Here is a 21,567-nt window from a genome sequence, read left to right on the forward strand (position 1 = left end):
ATCGCACGCACTGGCTGAGAAAACAAGTCTGCATTGGGAAATAAAATCAAAGTGTGGATGCCCTGTATCACATACACTGGCCACGATGCTGAGATGTTAACTACCTCGCCTGACGCCTGGTAGATATTTGGAGTTTGCGGTGTCTCTTTCCCCGCGTGGATTTTTCTCCGGGTCCTCCGTTTTATTCTCCCCCCCCCTTCCGCCCGCCCGCCTCCACATTTAGAATCAACATCACACGTTTAATTCTAGATTTGAAGCTTTCGTGACTGCAAGGATTCATACTCTTAGGTTTTTTCGGTAAAGTCACGTAGGTAAAAATAAATAATAAATAACTAAATAATAATATTTATCTAAATAAAATAATAAATCACGACGTTTCGGAGGCAACACAAGTCTCCGTCATCAGGTGAGACCGTCACAGCTGAATTTACTGTATTAAGATACTTGTGTTGCCTCCGAAACGTCGTGATTTATTATTTTATATCTATTATTATTTCTATTATTTTTTATATCTATATTATTATTTATTTTTACCTACGTGATTTTACCGAAAAAACCTAAGGGTATCACACGTTTAGCCGCGTATTTGGCCGCTATGAAATGCCACGTGATGACGAGCCACTTGGTTGAGCTATCATTTGTGGCCAGGTCGCTTCTGAAAAAAAATAGAAAATAAATAAACGTAAAATTGTTCAGTCGTTTAAACAGTTTACACTCTCGTCAGATCACCGCCGTTTCTCTGACCCCGCACTTGATGTTGTCATAGCGGCCCGAGATACTGCTGCTGCTGCTGTTGCTGCTGCTGTTGCTGCTGCTGCTGGAGCCACCACCACCAGCACCACCGCCACCACCACCGCCACCTTCAACGCTGGGACCAAGCGACTCGGAGCGGCGACGGAACGAGCTGACGTCCGGCGGCGCGCCGAACGCCGCCGCCGCCGCCGTCGCCTGATCCCGGATAACGCCGTGGATGTCGGGACTCGGGCTCCGTGCCGGAGAGAGCCACAGGCTGGCCAGGTGCGGCGTGTGGCTCTGGTGAGGCCCTTTCCTGCGCCTGCGAGAGATGCCGGGAGGGCGCAGAATGTACCGCGCATTGATCAGTCAGGTGGGGCGCGCTGTGTTTGAGTTGTCTCGCGCTTGTTGTGCATCGCGGGCCCTCTCTCTCTCGCGACTGATCGCATCGTCGTCGTCGTTGCGCTCACGGTCTCGAACATTTAACGCTGTAGGGGGTCACTCCGCTTTCGCAAAATGCAGCCGCCGCAGTCACAGGGTACTGTGAGGCCCCCCCCCCCAGTAATAGTTTCAAAAGGAAAACAAAGTTAAAGAAAAATATAATTAAATTTTTACAAGGCTAACAACAAATAAAATTCAGCGTCCACAAACGAAGAACTTTTCACTTCCTCTCTGAAGGCCATCCAGCTGACGTAGGCCCCTTGAGCTGCAGCCCCTGAAAGCCCCCATGCCTGAATCCGGCCCTGACTACAGCTGACTACAGCTGCCAAGTCGTAGATACCTCAAACTCGATTGGAAGCTTTGTGACTGCAGGAATTACTCTTTGGTTCTTTCGGTAAAGTCACGTCGAAAATCAAATACTAATAGAATACGACGTTTCGGTTTCAACACAAGCAACCATCGTCAGGTAGGCATTAAGGATAAAACACAGGCACGCAAACAACATAGGCAGACACACATGCAGAGAGTGAGTGACAACAACCGCCATTCGCCACTTAGTGGCGGTGATGTCACCACGACGCTTGTGCCAGGCCATGTGCACCTTGAGGCCACGTGAAGTGTCGAACGCCGGCTGGCAGGAGGTCACGGGCACACAGGGACACACACACAGGGACACATACACGGAGGGACACACACGTACACACACACGGACACACACACACGGGGACACACGCACGGACACACACACACGGACACACACACACGGACACACACACAGGGACACACACACACGGACACACACACGGACACACACACAGGGACACACACACGGACACACGGACACACACACACACTGACACACACACGGACACACACACACACAGGGACGGACACACACACGGACACACACACACACGGACACACACATGGACACACACACAGGGACACACACGGACACAGGGACACACACACACGGACACACACACACAGGGACGCTCACCACTGCGAGAAGATGCGGGCGCAGAGGAGGCCCGAAGCGATGAGCAGGATGAGCGCCAGAGGGACCGCGGGAATCGCCACAAACAGGAGGTGGTGCACGGAGCCTGCCTCGACAAAGACAAAGACAAAGTTCCCAGCCGGTGTAGCCTCTAACAGACTGTTGGGGGGAGGGGGGCAAGTGGCGTGAGCCGCACGGCACACGAGGGATGTGGGTGGACGGCAAACCACGCCCGGCCACCTTTGTCTCCCCGGTCGCGAAGTTTTACACACACACACACACCGCACCAGCGTACGTGAACGCGTCGCGCGTGTCACGGTTGGCTGTGTACGGTGCGAAGGAAGTTCGGCATCCATACAGTTGAGGCTGAGTCTAGTATAGAGGGGACAACCCACACGATCACGCTGGACGGGGTGGTGGTGGTGGCTCAGCACGTGTCTGCTGCTGCTTCTGCTGTTACTACTACTGCTGCTGCTACTGTTGCTGTTACTGCTGCTGCTACTGCTGCTGGGGCTGCTGTTGCTACTGCTGGGGCTACTGCTACTGCTGCTGCGTGACGTCATTTATGGACGGCCCCAAATGTCGTGGATTTTGCTCTCCGACACACCGGTGTTGCTGCACTCGTCACGAATTGGCCACGTTTTTGTTCACGTGACAAACCTCACTCGTTTGCCTGCCTGCGTGTGGGGAGGTGGTGGTGGCGGGTTTAACGACGCGCCAACGTTCACAAAACAACAACACGAACTTAGCCCGTGGATAATGTCGGTCGCGAAAAGCCCGGCCACGCGCCAAATTGCTTCGCGTGCGCAATAACAACGATCCGGGGGTGTTTGTCTTGCCGACGGCGTGTTCGCTCGACGCGTGGCGAAGGTGGGTGAGGAGTGCTGAGCTAGCGCTCACCAAATCCGTCGGCGGCGAAGTTGGGGTCAGGAGGCCCTGGGGGTGCCAGGGGCGTGGGAGCAATGTCTGTGTGACGCACGCACACACACACACACAAACAAAGGTAAAGATTCCCCCCCTTCCCCGGTATAGCCTTAGCAGACCGTTGGGACAAGTGCTGATAGGGGAGTAGCGTCTTAAGAAGGCTGGCACGGCACACGATGCGTTGCTTGTGCGGCCGTCTGGAACGTTCTTCCATTCCAATATCAGGAAGCCGTTGGGAGCTGTGATGCACTTTTAAATCATCATCATCATCATCTAGATCGACAAACTCACTTCTTTTGAACTGCTTGTTTTAATTTGTTGTCCCCCCCCCCGCACCTCCGATTAGCACGGTTGGCTACGTACGGTGCGAAAGAAATTCACCGTACATACACACACACACACGTACGTACGTCACCATCGTCACCATCACAATGTAGTCCCCGTCCCCCCTCACCCCCAACCAGTCTTAGGTCTTAGGGCTACGCGCGATATTGTAAATATCGTGGATTTACTCAGTGCCCGATTATCCTCGTAACAAAAGTAGCTACATATGTAGTAGCAGCTACTACTACATATGTAGTAGTATGTAGTGGCTACTACATAGCTACGGGCCCCGCACTTTCAAGAGCCCCGCGCTAAATTCTTTCAAGCTATCGACATCGCGCTCTCGCGTAACGACACGACCGGACACTCGGGACGCCGCAAGAGAGAGGGGGGGTGGGGTGGGGGCAATTTACACCCGGGGACGAAATTGAGGAAACGGTGGTGAAAGGTCACATCGGCGGAGCGGGTGACCTTTGAGTCGAGATGCGTTCCGTGCTTTCTCCTTTTTTACACTATGAGATCTCTTTTACCAGTGGCAAAATATAGTAGTAGGTTTTTACCCTTTTTAAACTGGTACAAAACTGACACCTTTATTCAAGGCATCATGTTTGCAATAACCACAACACAAGTAGTCAAAAAAGCAAACAAAAAGAAGCAACTCTGATAATGATAATAATATGCACTGTCCTTGAAGTTGATTGTTGTGGTTATTGCAAACATGATGTCTTGAATAAAGGTGTCAGTTTTGTACCAGTTTAAAAAGGGTAAAAACCTACTACTATATTTTGCCACTGGTAAAAGAGATTTCATAGAGTAAATGCTTACCCCGAGCTCTCAATACTCTGATATTGCACTGTGTTTGAGTTGTACGCCTTCTGGTGTCATCTGGTCCAACACCAATGGGGACTAGGCTCTAAAGAAAGCCGTCTCGGGTGTGGACCAATCAACTTCAAGGACAGTGCATATTATTATCATTATCAGAGTTGCTTCTTTTTGTTTGCTTTTTTGACTACTTGTGTTGTGGTTATTGCAAACATGATGCCTTGTATAAAGGTGTCAAGTTTTTGTACCAGTTTAAAAAGGGTTAAAACCTACTACTACTTCTCTTTTTTTGTTGCGTTTGTTTACCGGAGGCGTTGGGGGCAGGCGTCGTCGCCGTCGATGCGGCCGTTCCGTTCCCTGCGAGTGGAGAGCGACGAACGAGGTGGGAATCAGCCGATGAACGCCACGCACGGGGTTGGGGGGTTGGGGGGGGGGGGCGGTGGTGGTGAACCACCGGGGGGGGGGGGCGGTGAACAAATAAAAACAAAAGTCGAAGCAACGAAATCAGCAGCGCCGGAGCGAGGTCCGGGCAGTCTCCTGGGGTTGAGGAGGCTGCCCGAAAGTTCCGACCCCGCGTTTTGTAAAGCACCACCACCCACCCGCCCCTCTGCCGAATGGTGGTGGTGGTGGTGTTAGTGGTGGTGGTGACGCGAGATTTGACCGGCAGTGGCTTTTCGCGTAGAGACGACCTCAGGATTTCAGAATAAAAGATACGAAAAATTGTTGGGTTGGATCGCGCCAATGTAAATGTGTCGTTAACCCGCAACCATCACCCAACCGCGCGGCCAAGTAGTAAGGGTTGTCACGTCAACAAGAAGGTGCCCAATTAGTGAACTACTTCAGCACTAAGCGGGTTGTGCGTTGGAGAGTAAACCCAGTGCCGGATTAAGCTAGTGTGGGGCCTATAGCATATGTTATAAAGGGGCCTTAAATACATAAATTAACCATACAAATAGAGCACACATTTTTTACTTGCATAGTAATGTAACTGTATTTTTTTATTTGCTATACAGCCGGATAATACGACAAATCGCTAACCTTACACACCCAGTCATTCATAAAAGTACAAGGCGGTATAGTACTATCGCAATAGAGCAAGTGCAGAATCACTTGAACCAGAATTGATAGCTTGAAAGCATTTAGCGCGGGGCCCTTCAAAGTGCGGGGCCCGTAGCTATATAGTAGCTACTACATACTACTACATATGTAGTAGTAGCTACTACATATGTAGCTACTTTTGCTACGAGGATAATCGGGCACTGAGTAAACCCACGATATTTACAATTCGAGTGCGACGCTTCGCTGGTGATTCCAACAACCAGCCTCATGGGACTCGGAGAGACCCGTACATTTGCATGGAGACCCACAGATTCAAGTTACCCGTAGACTCGCAGAGAGCCCGAAGACTCGCTCAGATGGTCCTGACCACTTCACGTCATCACGGAAGAGAGAGTTGGTGGGGCTGTAGTTGTTGTTATTATTTATTTGAAAATATTTTTTACCAGGTTAGGCCCACTGAGCTATGTGAGCGATCTGCCCACAAATGATAGCGCAACGAAGTGGCTTATCACGCGGAAATGTCTAGCAGCAGCCAAATACTCTGAACGCGTGACGTTGATTCCAAATGTGGAGGGGAAAGACCCGAGGCCCCGGAGAAAAATCAACGCGACCACGTGGAGAGAGAGGGACACCGCAAACTACAAATACACAGCAGGCGTCAGCGTCGGGATCGAACCCACGACCTCGTGTATACCAGGCGAGGCAATTAACATATCATAGCCACCGTGATGATGATGATGAGAGAGACACACAAACTCCAAATATACAGTTGCCAGGGCTGGGATCGAACACACGTCCTCCTGTATACCAGGCGAGGTAGTCAACATCTCCTAGCCAACGTGATGGTGATGATGAGAGAGACACGCAAACTCCAAATATACAGTTGCCAGGGCTGGGATCGAATCTACGACCTCCTGTATACGAGGCCAGGTAGTTAACATCTCCTAGCCAACGTGATGGTGATGATGATAGAGACACACAAACTCCAAATATACAATTGCCAGGGTCGATATCGAACCTACGACTTCCTGTATACGAGGCGAGGTAGTTAACATATCCTAGCCACCATGATGATGATGATGAGAGAGACACGCAAACTCCAAATATACAGTTGCCAGGGCTGGGATCGAACCTACGACCTCCTGTATACGAGGCCAGGTAGTTAACATCTCCTAGCCAACGTGATGGTGATGATGAGAGAGACACGCAAACTCCAAATATACAGTTGCCAGGGCTGGGATCGAACCCACGACCTCCTGTATACCAGGCGAGGTAATCAACACCTCGCCACGGTGATGGCGACGATCGCGCCCGTACCTCCGCCGCCGCCGTACTTGCAGATGAAGTTGTGCTTCATGTTGCAACGGTCGTCGTTCCACGTGTACATGTAGGGTCCCCCGAACCCCTCAGCCGCCGTGGGCTGGTGGTACATCACCACGCAGACCTCGCTCCCACACGACGGCTCGTCCGCGTACCACTTCCTTGGGGCGGAGGGGGGCGGGAGAGAGAGAGTGATGAAAATTACCACCTCGGTCAGTCAGCCGGGACAATAGGAATTCTAGCGTTATATTTTATTGTCCCAGGTAAGCCCCCCCCCTCGCCACTGAGCTGCGTAGTTCTTTTTTGTTCAGAAGCGAGCTGCCTGTCACAAATGATGGCTCAGCGAAGTGGCTTCTCATCACCACGTGGGAATGTGTAGCGGGCAGATACTCTGAACGCGTGACGCCGATCCTCAATGTGGAAAGAAAAATCCGCGCGACCATGGGGACAGAGAGAGAGAGAGACGCAAAATATTCATATTCTTAGGTTTTTTCGGTAAAGTCACGTAGGTAAAAAATTAAAATTAATAAAAGTAAAATAAAAATAAAATAAAAATCACGACGTTTCGGAGGCAACACAAGCTTCCGTCTTCAGGTGGAACCGTCACAGCACGATTGCTGTATCACGACGTAAAATACATATATACAAGAGGCGCCAGGGTCGGCATCAAAGCCCACGACCTCCTGTACACCAGGCGAGGTTGTTAACATCTCCTAGCCACCGTGGCGCCCAATTTGGTGTGGGGATGCCCACGGGAGACTTGTTCATGGGCGCGGTGTGGCCAACCGAGGCTTGCGTGGAGTTGCCAACCATCCCGGATCCGCCCCGGGAGTTGACTCCAGCAAATTGACATTCGATCTATTCCAGGTGACTTTTAGCGAAAGCAATCTGGGATATTTTAAAAAATGGGATTTTTTTTTTTAAAGAAAATAAATTAGTCATTATTAAAAAAAAACTTTCCGGAATAGCTTCGGTCACAGTTGACAGCCCTATGTGTGCGGATAGATAGATAGATAGGGTTGGGGTTAGGGTTAAGGATGGGGTTTAGAATTTAGCTTAGATTCGGGGTGTGGGTTAGGATTTCGAGTTAGAGGTTTCGGTTTGGGTTCGGCACAGGGTTCGGGATTTTGGTTGATGAGTAGTGTTTGTGATCGTATTGGATTAAGTCAAGGGAGCAATGACAGCCATGCAATAAGGGACCTCGTGCTGCGAGATCTAGATCAGTGTAATCTCGTGCTGCGAGATTCAGATCAGTGCAATCTCGTGCTGCGAGATCTAGATCAGTGTAATCTCGTGCTGCGAGATCTAGATCAGTGCAATCTCGTGCTGCGAGATTTAGATCAGTGCAATCTCGTGCAGCGAGATTTAGATCGGTGCAATCTCGTGCTGCGAGATCTAGATCAGTGTAATCTCGTGCTGCGAGATCTAGATCAGTGTAATCTCGTGCAGCGAGATTTAGATCGGTGCAATCTCGTGCTGCGAGATCTAGATCAGTGTAGTCTCGTGCTGCGAGATTTAGATCGGTGCAATCTCGTGCAGCGAGATTTAGATCAGTGTAATCTCGTGCAGCGAGATTTAGATCGGTGCAATCTCGTGCAGCGAGATTTAGATCGGTGTAATCTCGTGCAGTGAGATCTAGATCGGTGCAATCTCGTGCAGCGAGATTTAGATCGGTGCAATCTCGTGCTGCGAGATCTAGATCGGTGCAATCTCGTGCAGCGAGATTTAGATCGGTGTAATCTCGTGCTGCGAGAGCTAGATCGGTGCAATCTCGTGCTGCGAGATCTAGATCGGTGCAATCTCGTGCAGCGAGATTTAGATCGGTGTAATCTCGTGCTGCGAGATCTAGATCGGTGCAATCTCGTGCTGCGAGATCTAGATCGGTGCAATCTCGTGCAGCGAGATTTAGATCGGTGTAATCTCGTGCTGCGAGATCTAGATCGGTGCAATCTCGTGCAGCGAGATTTAGATCGGTGCAATCTCGTGCTGCGAGATCTAGATCGGTGCAATCTCGTGCAGCGAGATTTAGATCGGTGTAATCTCGTGCTGCGAGAGCTAGATCGGTGCAATCTCGTGCTGCGAGATCTAGATCGGTGTAATCTCGTGCTGCGAGAGCTAGATCGGTGCAATCTCGTGCAGCGAGATTTAGATCGGTGTAATCTCGTGCTGCGAGAGCTAGATCGGTGCAATCTCGTGCTGCGAGATCTAGATCGGTGCAATCTCGTGCAGCGAGATTTAGATCGGTGCAATCTCGTGCAGTGAGATTTAGATCAGTGTAATCTCGTGCAGCGAGATTTAGATCGGTGCAATCTCGTGCAGCGAGATTTAGATCAGTGTAATCTCGTGCTGCGAGATCTAGATCGGTGCAATCTCGTGCTGCGAGATTTAGATCAGTGTAATCTCGTGCAGTGAGATCTAGATCGGTGTAATCTCGTGCAGCGAGATTTAGATCGGTGCAATCTCGTGCTGCGAGATTTAGATCAGTGTAATCTCGTGCAGTGAGATCTAGATCGGTGTAATCTCGTGCAGTGAGATTTAGATCGGTGCAATCTCGTGCAGTGAGATCTAGATCGGTGTAATCTCGTGCTGCGAGATCTAGATCGGTGTAATCTCGTGCTGCGAGATCTAGATCGGTGCAATCTCGTGCAGCGAGATTTAGATCGGTGTAATCTCGTGCTGCGAGATCTAGATCGGTGTAATCTCGTGCTGCGAGATCTAGATCGGTGCAATCTCGTGCTGCGAGATCTAGATCGGTGCAATCTCGTGCAGCGAGATTTAGATCGGTGTAATCTCGTGCTGCGAGAGCTAGATCGGTGCAATCTCGTGCTGCGAGATCTAGATCAGTGTAATCTCGTGCAGTGAGATTTAGATCGTGCAGTCTCGTCTCGTGCGTCTCTCTGCACACCGGTACGATGCTCGGCTGCCATCGCTCCACGCGTACAGATCTTCGCACGCCGCCACCAGCCCCCCACCGAGCCCCCCACCCCGCCGTGACCTCGCGCCCCCATCCTCTCTCCGCAGTCCGATCCAGAAGTCTCCGTCAGCCCCCCCAGCGACGCCGCTCACCAGCGCCTGTGGACAGAAACACACAGAGTGGGGTAAATTATTTTTATTTCACCTGGTAAGGCCCTGTTGAGCGATAGAGCTCTTTTTCAGAAGCGACCTGGCTATTACAAATGATGGCTCAGCGAAGTGGCTTATCATCATATGTGGGAATGTATACAGTAGCAGCAGCCAAACAATCGATACGCGTGTTAAACTGAAAAAAAAAAATTTGTATCCACAATACAGGTTTTTTTGGGGGGGTTAGATCGCGTGAATACAAATGTGCCGTTAAACCCGCCACGTCATCAGTAGTGTGGACCACCACACATTTTTAAACAATCTTTGGATTTGACAGCAGCACGATGACGATGATGATGGTGATGATGACGGTGATAATGGTGATGGTGATGATGGTGGTGATGGTGATGATGGTGGTGATGATGATGGTGATGATGATGGTGATGATGATGATGGTGGTTATGATGGTGATGATGATGGTGGTGATGGTGGTGGTGATGGTGATGATGGTGACGATGACGATGATGGTGATGGTGATGATGCTGACGATGACGATGATGATGATGGTGGTGATGATGGTGATGATGATGATGGTGATGATGATGGTGATGATGATGGTGATGGTGGTGATGATGATGATGATGATGGTGGTGATGATGGTGATGATGATGGTGGTGATGGTGGTGATGGTGGTGATGGTGATGATGACGATGATGGTGATGATGATGGTGATGATGGTGATGATGATGGTGGTGATGGTGGTGATGGTGATGATGACGATGATGGTGATGATGATGGTGGTGATGATGATGGTGATGATGGGTGGTGTTGTCACCATTTGCGTTTTGTGTCGGGGGGTTGCACGTCAGGGAGCCGCACTAAAGGCCACCATGGGGGACCGCCAGTGGCCCGCGTGGCCTTGCCATGAAGAACACCGACCTAGATCCATGTTGTTTCTCATTGTGGGGGCGAAACACCGGAGAAAGATCATTGCCACCACCACCGGGAGAGAGGGAGAACACGCCAACTCCAACGATACAGAATCTGTATTTAGACTTCAGGAATCCGATGAGCTATAAAGCTCTTTTATCACAGTTGCCCAGGCGTCAGGGTCAGGACCGAACCCACGACCTGCTAAATTTTGGCCCACCCTGAACAACAACCCTCACGTGACCTGGCTTGTGGCCTACCCTGAACAACAACCATCACGTGACCTGGCCTGTGACCTACCCTGCACAACAACCATCACGTGACCTGGCTTGTGACCCACTCTGAACAACAACCCTCACGTGACCTGGCTTGTGACCCACCCTGAACAACAACCATCACGTGACCTGGCCAGTGACCCACCCTGAACAACCACCATCACGTGACCTGGCTTGTGACCCACCCTGTACAACAACTATCACGTGACCTGGCTTGTGACCCACCCTGAACAACAACCATCACGTGACCTGGCTTGTGACCCACCCTGAACAACAACCCTCACGTGACCTGGCTTGTGACCCACCCTGAACAACAACCATCACGTGACCTGGCCTGTGACCCACCCTGCACAACAACCATCACGTGACCTGGCTTGTGGCCCACCCTGAACAACAACCATCACGTGACCTGGCTTGTGACCCACCCTGGACAACAACCCTCACGTGACCTGGCTTGTGACCCACCCTGAACAACAACCATCACGTGACCTGGCCTGTGACCCACCCTGCACAACAACCATCACGTGACCTGGCTTGTGGCCCACCCTGAACAACAACCATCACGTGACCTGGCTTGTGACCCACCCTGGACAACAACCCTCACGTGACCTGGCTTGTGACCCACCCTGTACAACAACTATCACGTGACCTGGCTTGTGACCCACCCTGAACAACCACCATCACGTGACCTGGCTTGTGACCCACCCTGAACAACAACCCTCACGTGACCTGGCTTGTGACCCACCCTGAACAACAACCATCACGTGACCTGGCCTGTGACCCACCCTGCACAACAACCATCACGTGACCTGGCTTGTGGCCCACCCTGAACAACAACCATCACGTGACCTGGCTTGTGACCCACCCTGGACAACAACCCTCACGTGACCTGGCTTGTGACCCACCCTGAACAACAACCATCACGTGACCTGGCTTGTGGCCCACCCTGTACAAGAACCATCACGTGACCTGGCTTGTGGCCCACCCTGAACAACAACCCTCACGTGACCTGGCTTGTGGCCCACCCTGAACAACAACCCTCACGTGACTTGGCTTGTGGCCCACCCTGAACAACAACCCTCACGTGACCTGGCTTGTGGCCCACCCTGAACAACAACCCTCACGTGACTTGGCTTGTGGGCCACCCTGAACAACAGGTAACTTTTTTGGCAATGGCCATTCTTCATGGGTGCTCTCGGCTCCACTGGGAGGGAGGGGCGGGGTAGGGATGGAGACGCTGTAGCCGAAGGGAATGGGACACTAGGGGTCGCCCAAGACACGCGAGGAATTTGAGATCCCATCGGCAAATTAAGATAATGTGGATGTCATTCCCGTGGCCAATGTTGATTGCAGAGCAACGTTCTTCATTGCAAAGCCCCGCGGGCCATTGGAGGGCCCCTGGTGGCCTTTAGTGTGGCCTCTGACCTGCGGCCTCCCTCACAACACCCCCCATCATCATCATTACCATCATCACCATCATCATCGTTACCGTGCTGCTGTCAAACCCAACGATGGTTTCAAAATGTGTGGCGACCCTCACTTCTCCTGGCGATGTCTTATCAGCCAAAAGTGACCCTCCCCCATCCACCCCCCTCTGAAAATTATTAAAGAACACACCGGTGCAGATTGTGGAGCAGCAGCTGTCAATGCAATGTCGGGATGGCCGAGCGAGATGAATTGCGTCAGGAGTAGCTGAGCGGGGGTGAATTGTCGCTGTGATGATGACGATGATGAAGTCTCCCCGTGTCGTGTTTGTGAATCGGGACATTGAGTTGTTACTTATGCAGCGTGGCCCAAAAGTCAGGACACATCGGGGTTGTTATTATGCAGCGTGGCCCAAAAGTCAGGACACACACACACAGGGGGTTGTTACATTGAGTGGCCCAGAAAGTCAGATCGAGATGACGATTGAGACGATGATGAGTATCGAGATAACGATGACGATGGAGGTGATGGTTATCGACACAATGGCGATTATCGACACAGCGACGATTATCGACACGATGACGATCATCGACACGGCGACGATCATCGACACTGCGACGATCATCGACACGGCGACGATCATCGACACGGTGACGATCATCGACACTTCGACGGTGACGATCATCGACACTTCGACGGTGACGATCATCGACACGGCGACGATCATCGACACGGTGACGATCATCGACACGGTGACGATCATCGACACTTCGACGGTGACGATCATCGACACGACGACGATGGTGATTATCGACACGACGACGATCATCGACACGATGGCGTTGGAGCCAACGACTATGATGGACGCGAGGGCACCTCGACGACGCGCTGCTCGTGAGCGCTCTCGACGCTGGCGAGGTCGCCGCCCTCCGCCTCGCACGCCCTGCGCGCCTCCCGCCAGCCGACCCGGCGCGACGCCTCGGCCAGGTAGGCCACCTTGTAGCAGGGCCCCGCCTCGCCGCGCCTGCACAGCACCTGGCCTGGGACACCGCGACACGCGGTGAGCAGGGGCAGCGGCAACAGCAGCGGTGGCGGCAGTAGCGGTAGCGGCAACAGCAGCAGCGGTAGCTGCAACAGCAACGGTATCAACAGTAGCGGCGGCAACAGCAGCGGCATCAACACCAGCGGTAGCTGCAACAGCAACGGTATCAACAGTAGCGGCGGCAACAGCAGCAGCGGGAAGAGCAACAGCACCAACATCAGTGGTGGGAACAGCAGGAGCACCAACAGCAGCGGTAGCTGCAACAGCAGCACCAACAGCAGCGGTAGCTACAAGAACAGCGGTAGCGGCAGCAGTAGCAGTACCAACAGCAGCGGGAACTGCAACAGCAACGGTAGCAGAAGCAGCGGTAGCGGCAACAGCAGCGGTAGCAGAAGCAGTGCATTCGTCGCCGCTATCAACAACAACAGCAGCAGCAGCAACAGCTGTTGACACCGTCGCACCAAAGTGGAGGTTTACTCATTTTAAGGCTAAGTCAACCTACGGGAGGCCCAGTACCGGTCCGGGTAGCCTTTGCCAAGCGGTGGCGCGGTGGTTCGCGCAGGACCCGCAGGCCGCCTGCATTTGATTCTCGACTCACGGTTAACATCAGTGGCGCCTGGAATCTGAACCTAAACTCAAATCAAACGAATTTTTTTTTTTTGCCAGGTAAAGCCCCACTGAGCTATGCAGCTATTTTTCCGAAGCGACCTGGCCATCACAAATGATAACTCAACCAAGTGGCTTATCATGTGGAAATATATAGCAGCCAAATACTGTGAACGCGTGATGTTGATTCTAAATGTGGAGGGGAAAAACCCGGAGGACCCGGAGACAAATCCACGCGACCACGGGGAGAGAGAGACACGCAAACTCCAAATACACAGCAGCAAGCTTCAGGGTCGGGTTCGAACCCACGATCTCATGTAGACCAGGCGAGGTAGTTAACATCTCCTAGCCACCGTGATTATGATGAGAGAGAGAGACACAAACTCCAAATGTACAGCAGCAGGCGTCAGGGTTGGGTTCTAACCCACGATCTCCTGCATACCTGGCGAGGTAGTTAACATCTCCTAGGCACCGTGATAATGATGAGAGAGAAAGAGACACGCAAACTCCAAATATACAGCAGGCGTCAGGGTCGGTATCAAACCCATGATCTCCTGTATACCAGGCGAGGTAGTTAACATCTCCTAGCCACCGTGGCGAAACAATCCTGGTCCAAACCCCCCTCCACCTCCCCCACCCCACCCCTATCCCCTTCGATAACCCCCGCACTGACCAGCGTGGTGAAGTATGGTCAAAACACCCTTCAGCCATTCATCCAGCAGTGGAGTTGCTAAGGACTGTGCATCACGGGTAAGAAGAAGACGAATTCGAAGATTCATTTCGTTATTTGTTTATACCTTTGACCACCATAATTGGAATCGCACGCACAACTCTATACTTGTACTGTTAGGTTTTTTCGGTAAAGTCACGTTGGTAAAAAAATAAAATTAAAAATTAATAAAAGTAACAATGGAAATAAAATAAAATAATGAATCATTTATTGATTATTATTTTATTTTATTTCCATTATTACTTTTATTAACTTTAAATTTTAAATGTTTTACCTACGTGACTTTACCGAAAAAACCTAACAGTATGAATCCTTGCAGTCACGAAAGCTTCAAATCTAGAATCTATACTTGTACACAAACACAGCAGCAGCAGCGGCAGCAGCAGCGGGTATCCAGCAAGACAACAACAACAACAACCACACAGTCTGACTTAATAAGGAAAATACGTGATGGAATGAACGCGTCTATTCAGTTTAATTTCCTCCCCTTATTCGCTCTTTAACAATGCGGTTTGTACATTCTGTTGTCAACAAGGCATCTCACAGTCACTCATTCCTCGCCGTATTCAAAACGTCAATTTTGACGTCCAAACTTTGTTCAAGATTTAAGTTGTTTTTGATGTTGTTGTTGTTAAAACGGCTGCCCTCGAGTGAGAGCCGAGTGCGCGGGGTTGACCGACCCCCACGCCCTCGACGATTCAACGCGTCCGCGATCATCCACCATGTGGAACACATCGAGGCGCTTCGCTCTGCGTGCCGATCATCATCATCATCGCCACGAACAAAAAGCGCTCGAACCGTACACTTGTTCGCCGCTCGAGTTTAGACATGCCAGATATCACGGCAGCTGCGGCAGTAACAGCAGCAGCAGCGGCGCCTTAATAATAATCAGCAGCAGCAGCAGCGGCATCATCATCAGCATCATGATCCTCATCGGCGGCAAATGGAACGACGATTGAACCGATCCGCAAAGAGGCACGGAGAGAGGCGAATGCTCGCAATTGACGCCGAGAGACGGTGGCCGAGGGACACGCCGCTTAGAGAACACACGCAGGGTGCTGCTGCTGCTGCTGCCGCTGCTGCTGTTGCCGCTGCTGCCGCTGCTGCTGCTACCGCTGCTGCTGTTGCCGCTGCTGCTGCTGCCGCTGCTGCTGTTGCCGCTGCTGGTGTCGCGTCATCGACGGTACCGGACAGCACGGCGAGCGCGGTGGTGCAGGGCGCGCGCCAGGGCCAGGGACGGCGGGCGGCTAATGGCCAGGGGGGGGATTGGAATGGCAGCCCAAAGGAGCGATATGGATATGGGAGATGGAGCGATATGGGACGCGGAGCGATAAGCGAGATGGAGCGATATGGGAGATGGAGCGATATTGGAGATGGAGCGATATTGGAGAAAGAGCGATATGGGAAATGGAGCGATATGGGAGATGGAGCGATATGGGAGTTGGAGGGATATGGGAGATCGAGCGATATTGGAGATAGAGCGATATTGGAGATGGAGCTATATTGGAGATGGAGCGATATTGGAGATGGAGCGATATGGGAGATGGAGCGATATGGGACGTGGAGCGATATTGGAGATGGAGCGATATGGGAGATGGAGCGATATGGTAGACGCTGCTGATGATGCTGCTGTTATTGCTGGTGATGATGATCACATAGTAATGCTGCTGGTGCTCCCAATGACACTGCCGCTGCTACTGCTGCAGCTGATGATGCTGATCATGCTGATGATACTGATGATGACGGTGATTCTGATGATGATGCCGATGCCGATGATGATGATGGTGATTTTGATGATGATGCTGATGATACCGATGATGATGATACCGATGATGATGATGGTGATGGTGATTCTGATGATGATGCTGATGATACCGATGATGATGATACCGATGATGATGATGATGATGGTGATTCTGATGATGCTGCTGATGATACCGATGACACCGCTCGCTCGGCTCACCGCTCAAGAGGCGCTGTGAGCCGGCGATGCGGATCACGAGCCACACTCCGACGACGACTCCCAGAGACCCCATCGCGTGCCGCCCCGCAGACAGCCCAGCTGCCAACTCCGAGGGGATGTCCCGGGATCTTTGGGGATCAAGAAAGAAGCACGAGGGGGAGGGGGGTGCTGGTTACCCCCTTCTCGATTCTCACTTGCCTGACACGTGCGTGATACACACAGGTAAAGATCCCCCGTGTAGCCTTCAACAGAGTGGGGGTCGGGGAGGGGCAAGTTCTGTGAGCGAGCAGCGCTAGGGGTGGTCAACCACCACCACGCCCGACCGCCTTTGTCGCAGCCAGCCGTTGAGGCTGAGTCGACCTAGGGGGTTGACACTGGGCAGCTGCCGCGCCCTGCTCTGCGTGTGTGTTGCTGCGTTAAGTTGTGTGTGTCTGTGTGTGTGTGTGCGTAAATACCTCTATGCGCGTGTGTGTGTGTGTACGGGGAGCGGTGGCGCAGTGGTTAGCGCACTGCATTACGAACCCGGCGACCCGAATTTGATTCCCGCTCGCGGCCAAAATCAGTGACGATCATCTGAACCTAGGTCGACTCAGCCTCAAATGAGTACCTGGTGCGGTGTGTCGCAAACATCGCCGCTGGGGAGACAAAGGCGGTCGGGCGTGGTGCTGGCCACCCACCCCCTCGTGTGCCGTGGCGGCCTTCATAGGTGCTCGCTAATAGCACTTGCCCCAACAGTCTGTTGAGGTTCTAAACGGGGGATGTTTCTATGTTTACGCGCGTGCGTATGTGACAAGTGTGCATGTGTGCGCGTGTATGTGTGTGTATGTGTGTGTGTATGTGTGTGTGTCTGTGTGATGTGTGTATGTGTGATGTGTGTGTATATATGTGTGTGTCTGTGTGTTTGATGTGTGTGTGTGATGTGTGTGTGATGTGTCTGTGTGTGATGTGTGTGTATGTGTGCCTGTGTGTGTATGTGTGTGATGTGTCTGTGTATGTGTGTCTGTGTGATGTGTTACTGTGTGTGATGTGTGTCTGTGTGTGTGTGATGTGTCTGTGTGTCTATGTGTGTATGTGTCTGTGTCTGTGTGATGTGTCTGTGTGATGTGTCTGTGTGTGTGATGTGTGCATGCGCGCGTGTGCATTCAAGTGTACGTATGCGCATGCCGTGTTCATGTGTATGTACGCACGTGAGCACACGTGTTGTGTATCTGCACAGGTGTGTGTGTGTGTGCACACGTGTACCGCACACGCATGTGCCTAGAGTGTGTAGCCATGTGTGCAAGTAAAACGCATCCGCACGCAACCTGGTCCACTCCCTCCTGCACGAGTCGCTTTGCCAACTTGCAGCTCCTGTGGACGCCACTGCCGCTCCGTCCTCAACTGCACGCCTCGCATCCTCACCCCATCCCCACGCCTCCTCCTCCTCCTCCACCCATGCCCCCTCCTCCTTACGCCTCCCCATCCCTCCTCCCTCCCTCCCCCCTAGCCCCCTCCTCCCCGCGCCTCTCCTCCTCACCCATCCCCTTCCCTCCTCCCCTCCCTCCTACCCCCTCCCGATCCCTCTCATCCTCCCCCCTTCCCATCCCTCCTCCCCATCCCTCTCATCCTCCCCTCCCCATCCCTCCTCCCCCCGCCCCCTAGCCCCCTCCTCTCCATCCCTCTCACCCTCCCTCCTCCCCATCCCTCTCCTCCTCACCTCTCCCCATCCCTCCTCCTCCCTCCCCCCTAGCCCCCTCCTCCACATCCCTCCCCTCCCCATCCCTCCTCCCCCCGCCCCCTAGCCCCCTCCTCTCCATCCCTCTCACCCTCCCTCCTCCCCATCCCTCTCCTCCTCACCTCTCCCCATCCCTCCTCCTCCCTCCCCCCTAGCCCCCTCCTCCACATCCCTCCCCTCCCCATCCCTCCTCCTTCCTCCCCCCTAGCCACCTCCTCCACATCCATCCACATCCCTCCTCATCCCCATCCCTCCTCCTCCCCATCCCTCCTCCCTCCCCCCCCTCCCCATCCCACCCCATCCCCCCTATCCCCCTCCTCCCCATCCCTCTCACCCTCCCCCCCCTCCCCATCCCACCCCATCCCCCCTATCCCCCTCCTCCCCATCCCTCTCACCCTCCCCCCCCTCCCCATCCCACCCCATCCCCCCTATCCCCCTCCTCCCCATCCCTCTCACCCTCCCCCCCCTCCCCATCCCACCCCATCCCCCCTATCCCCCTCCTCCCCATCCCTCTCACCCTCCCCCCCCTCCCCATCCCACCCCATCCCCCCTAGCCTCCTCCTCCGCCCACACCCCCCACGTACCGCACCCACCCCAAATCCCCCCTCCCCCCCAACCCACCTCCGCCCCCGTTTGGTGGAACGCAGCGAGCCGGCCGCATTTGTGGGCGCGCTCTGACTGATGTTTATTGGCCGGTAATTAATTAATTCCCTTAAAGTCACGAAGAGAGCCAAGGGAGGGAGGGGGAAGAGGAGAGAACGCTTGAGGGGAAATAGGTCCACTCCTCCCAAAGCGCTCTCCAAATTGCATTGAACCTCCTTTTTTTTATTTTGGTACCTATCAAAAAAAAGGGGGGCCCGATAACCGCCTCGTGTCAATCGCCGTCGTGTCGTCGTGCCCCCTGCCGCCCCCTGCACCCCCTTCCCAAGCTGTATCCCGATTCTGGGCACCCACTGTGGCTAGGAGATGTTAACTACCTCGCCTGGTATGCAGGAGGTCGTGGGTTTTATCCCGACCCTGACGCCTGCTGCTGTACATTTGGAGTTTGCGTATCTCTCATCATCGTCATCATCATGGTGGCTAGGAGATGTTAACTACCTCGCCTGGTATGCAGGATTTCGTGGGTTTTATCCTGACCCTGACGCCTGCTGCTGTATATTTTGAGTTTGCGTATCTCTCTCTCTCTCATCATCATCACGGTGGCTAGGAGATGTTAACTACCTCGCCTGGTATGCAGGAGGTCGTGAGTTCGATCCTGACGCCTGCTGCATGTTTGGAGTTTGCGTGTCTCTCATCATCGTCATTATCACGGTGGCTAGGAGATGTTAACTACCTCGCCTGGTATGCAGGAGGTCGTGGGTTCTATCCCGACCCTGACGCCTGCTGCTGTATATTTGGAGTTTGCGTATCTCTCTCTCTCATCAGCAGCACGGTGGCTAGGAGATGTTAACTACCTCGCCTGGTGTACAGGAAGTCGTGGCTTCGAGCCCGACGCTGACGCCTGCTGTACATTCGGAGTTTGCGGTGTCTCTGTCTCTCTCTCCCCCCGTGGTCGCGTGGATTTTTTTTGCTCCGGGTCTTGCGGTTTTTCCCTCCGCATTTCGAATCAACATCAGGCGCTTAGTGGAGTAATTGGCTGCTCGAAATGTCCACGTGATGATGAACCACTTTCGTTGAGCTATCGTTTGCGGGCAGCTCGCTTGTGAAAAAGAGTTGCTTGGCTCAGTGGAGGCTTCGCTGGTAAATAAATAAATGCATATTTATATTTCGATTTAAAGCTTTCGTGACTGCAGGGATTCATCTTCTTGGTTCTTTCGGTAAAGTCACGTAGAAGGGAAGTAATAATGTAATAAAAATAAAACATAATAAAATAATTCTCACGACGTTTCGGCCACAACGCAAGCAGCCGTCCTCAGGTGAAAAACAGGTCTGTTTTTGCTTGCGTTGTGGCCGAAACGTCGTGCGAATTATTTTATTATGTTTTATTATTTTTTATTTTATTACTTCCCTTCTACGTGACTTTACCGAAAGAGCCAAGAAGATGAATCCCTGCAGTCACGAAAGCTTTACATTTTATTATGTTTTATTTTTATTATTTTATTACTTCCCTTCTCCGTGACTTTACCGAAAGAACCAAGAAAATAGTTTATAGTTTACGATAGTTTATAGATTCTACCAAGGGCATAGCCATGGAGTCAACATTGGGGGGGGGGCCCAAATCTTCCAGGGGGTCTGGGGTCCCCCCCCCCCCAGAAAAAAATATAAATTTGAAAACGAATTTCCTGCCTGAAATATAGAAAAAATCACTAACACATAGTATGGACTTTTTATTTATATTTTTACAATAATTAATAATAGTGTATTGTATTACATTTTTTCTTTTTTACCTTTTCTTGTTTCATTGCATTTAATGGCAGAGATTAGGGATTTATAAAGTACAACCATAACCACAATCATATAAACAGAAATCTTTTTTATAGCAATATATTGCTATAAAAAAGATTTCTGTTTATATGATTATTATATTATAATTACGGCTTTGGATTCCACTATCGGGAATCTCGCAGACAACGTAATTTGGTGGTGCTCCTGCGGCTGTTGATGCTGCGTTGGCAGTGGTTCACAAGCACAATAAACAACAACAATAACAACAACACAACAACAACCACCAATACGGTCATCGCCAGTGGTGTAGTGACTACATTATCAGTGACGTAGTAACTACATTATCAGTGGTGTAGTAACTACATTATCAGTGGTGTAGTAACTACATTATCAGTGGTGTAGTGACTACATTATCAGTGGTGTAGTAACTACATTATCAGTGGTGTAGTGACTACATTATCAGTGACGTAGTAACTACATTATCAGTGGTGTAGTAACTACATTATCAGTGGCGTAGTAACTACATTATCAGTAACGTTGCAACTACATTATCAGTGGTGTAGTAACTACATTATCAGTGACGTAGTAACTAAATTATCAGTGACGTAGTAACTACATTATCAGTAACGTTGCAACTACATTATCAGTGGTGTAGTAACTACATTATCAGTGACGTAGTAACTAAATTATCAGTGACGTAGTAACTACATTATCAGTGGCGTAGTAATTACATTATCAGTGGCGTAGTAACTACATTATCAGTGACGTAGTAACTACATTATCAGTGACGTAGTAACTACATTATCAGTGACGTA

General features: G+C 51.6%; 1 protein-coding gene across 1 annotated transcript; it reads right to left on the bottom strand.

Annotated features, from left to right (window-relative positions):
• Positions 1–258: 258 nt before the first annotated feature.
• Positions 259–18,060, bottom strand: LOC144943055 (chondrolectin-like). The gene is made up of 9 exons (XM_078870221.1): positions 17,958–18,060; positions 16,654–16,781; positions 13,189–13,352; positions 9,525–9,691; positions 6,617–6,780; positions 4,547–4,597; positions 3,071–3,136; positions 2,174–2,276; positions 259–1,054 (listed from the first exon to the last, which is right to left on the bottom strand). Exons 2-9 carry the CDS (start codon positions 16,724–16,726, stop codon positions 721–723), a joined length of 1,122 nt encoding a protein of 373 aa, XP_078726347.1. The 5' UTR covers positions 16,727–16,781; positions 17,958–18,060; the 3' UTR covers positions 259–720.
• Between the last annotated feature and the right edge of the window lie 3,507 nt (positions 18,061–21,567).

This window comes from Lampetra fluviatilis, chromosome 29 (assembly GCF_964198595.1).
Source record: "Lampetra fluviatilis chromosome 29, kcLamFluv1.1, whole genome shotgun sequence".
Lineage (NCBI taxonomy): Eukaryota > Metazoa > Chordata > Hyperoartia > Petromyzontiformes > Petromyzontidae > Lampetra > Lampetra fluviatilis.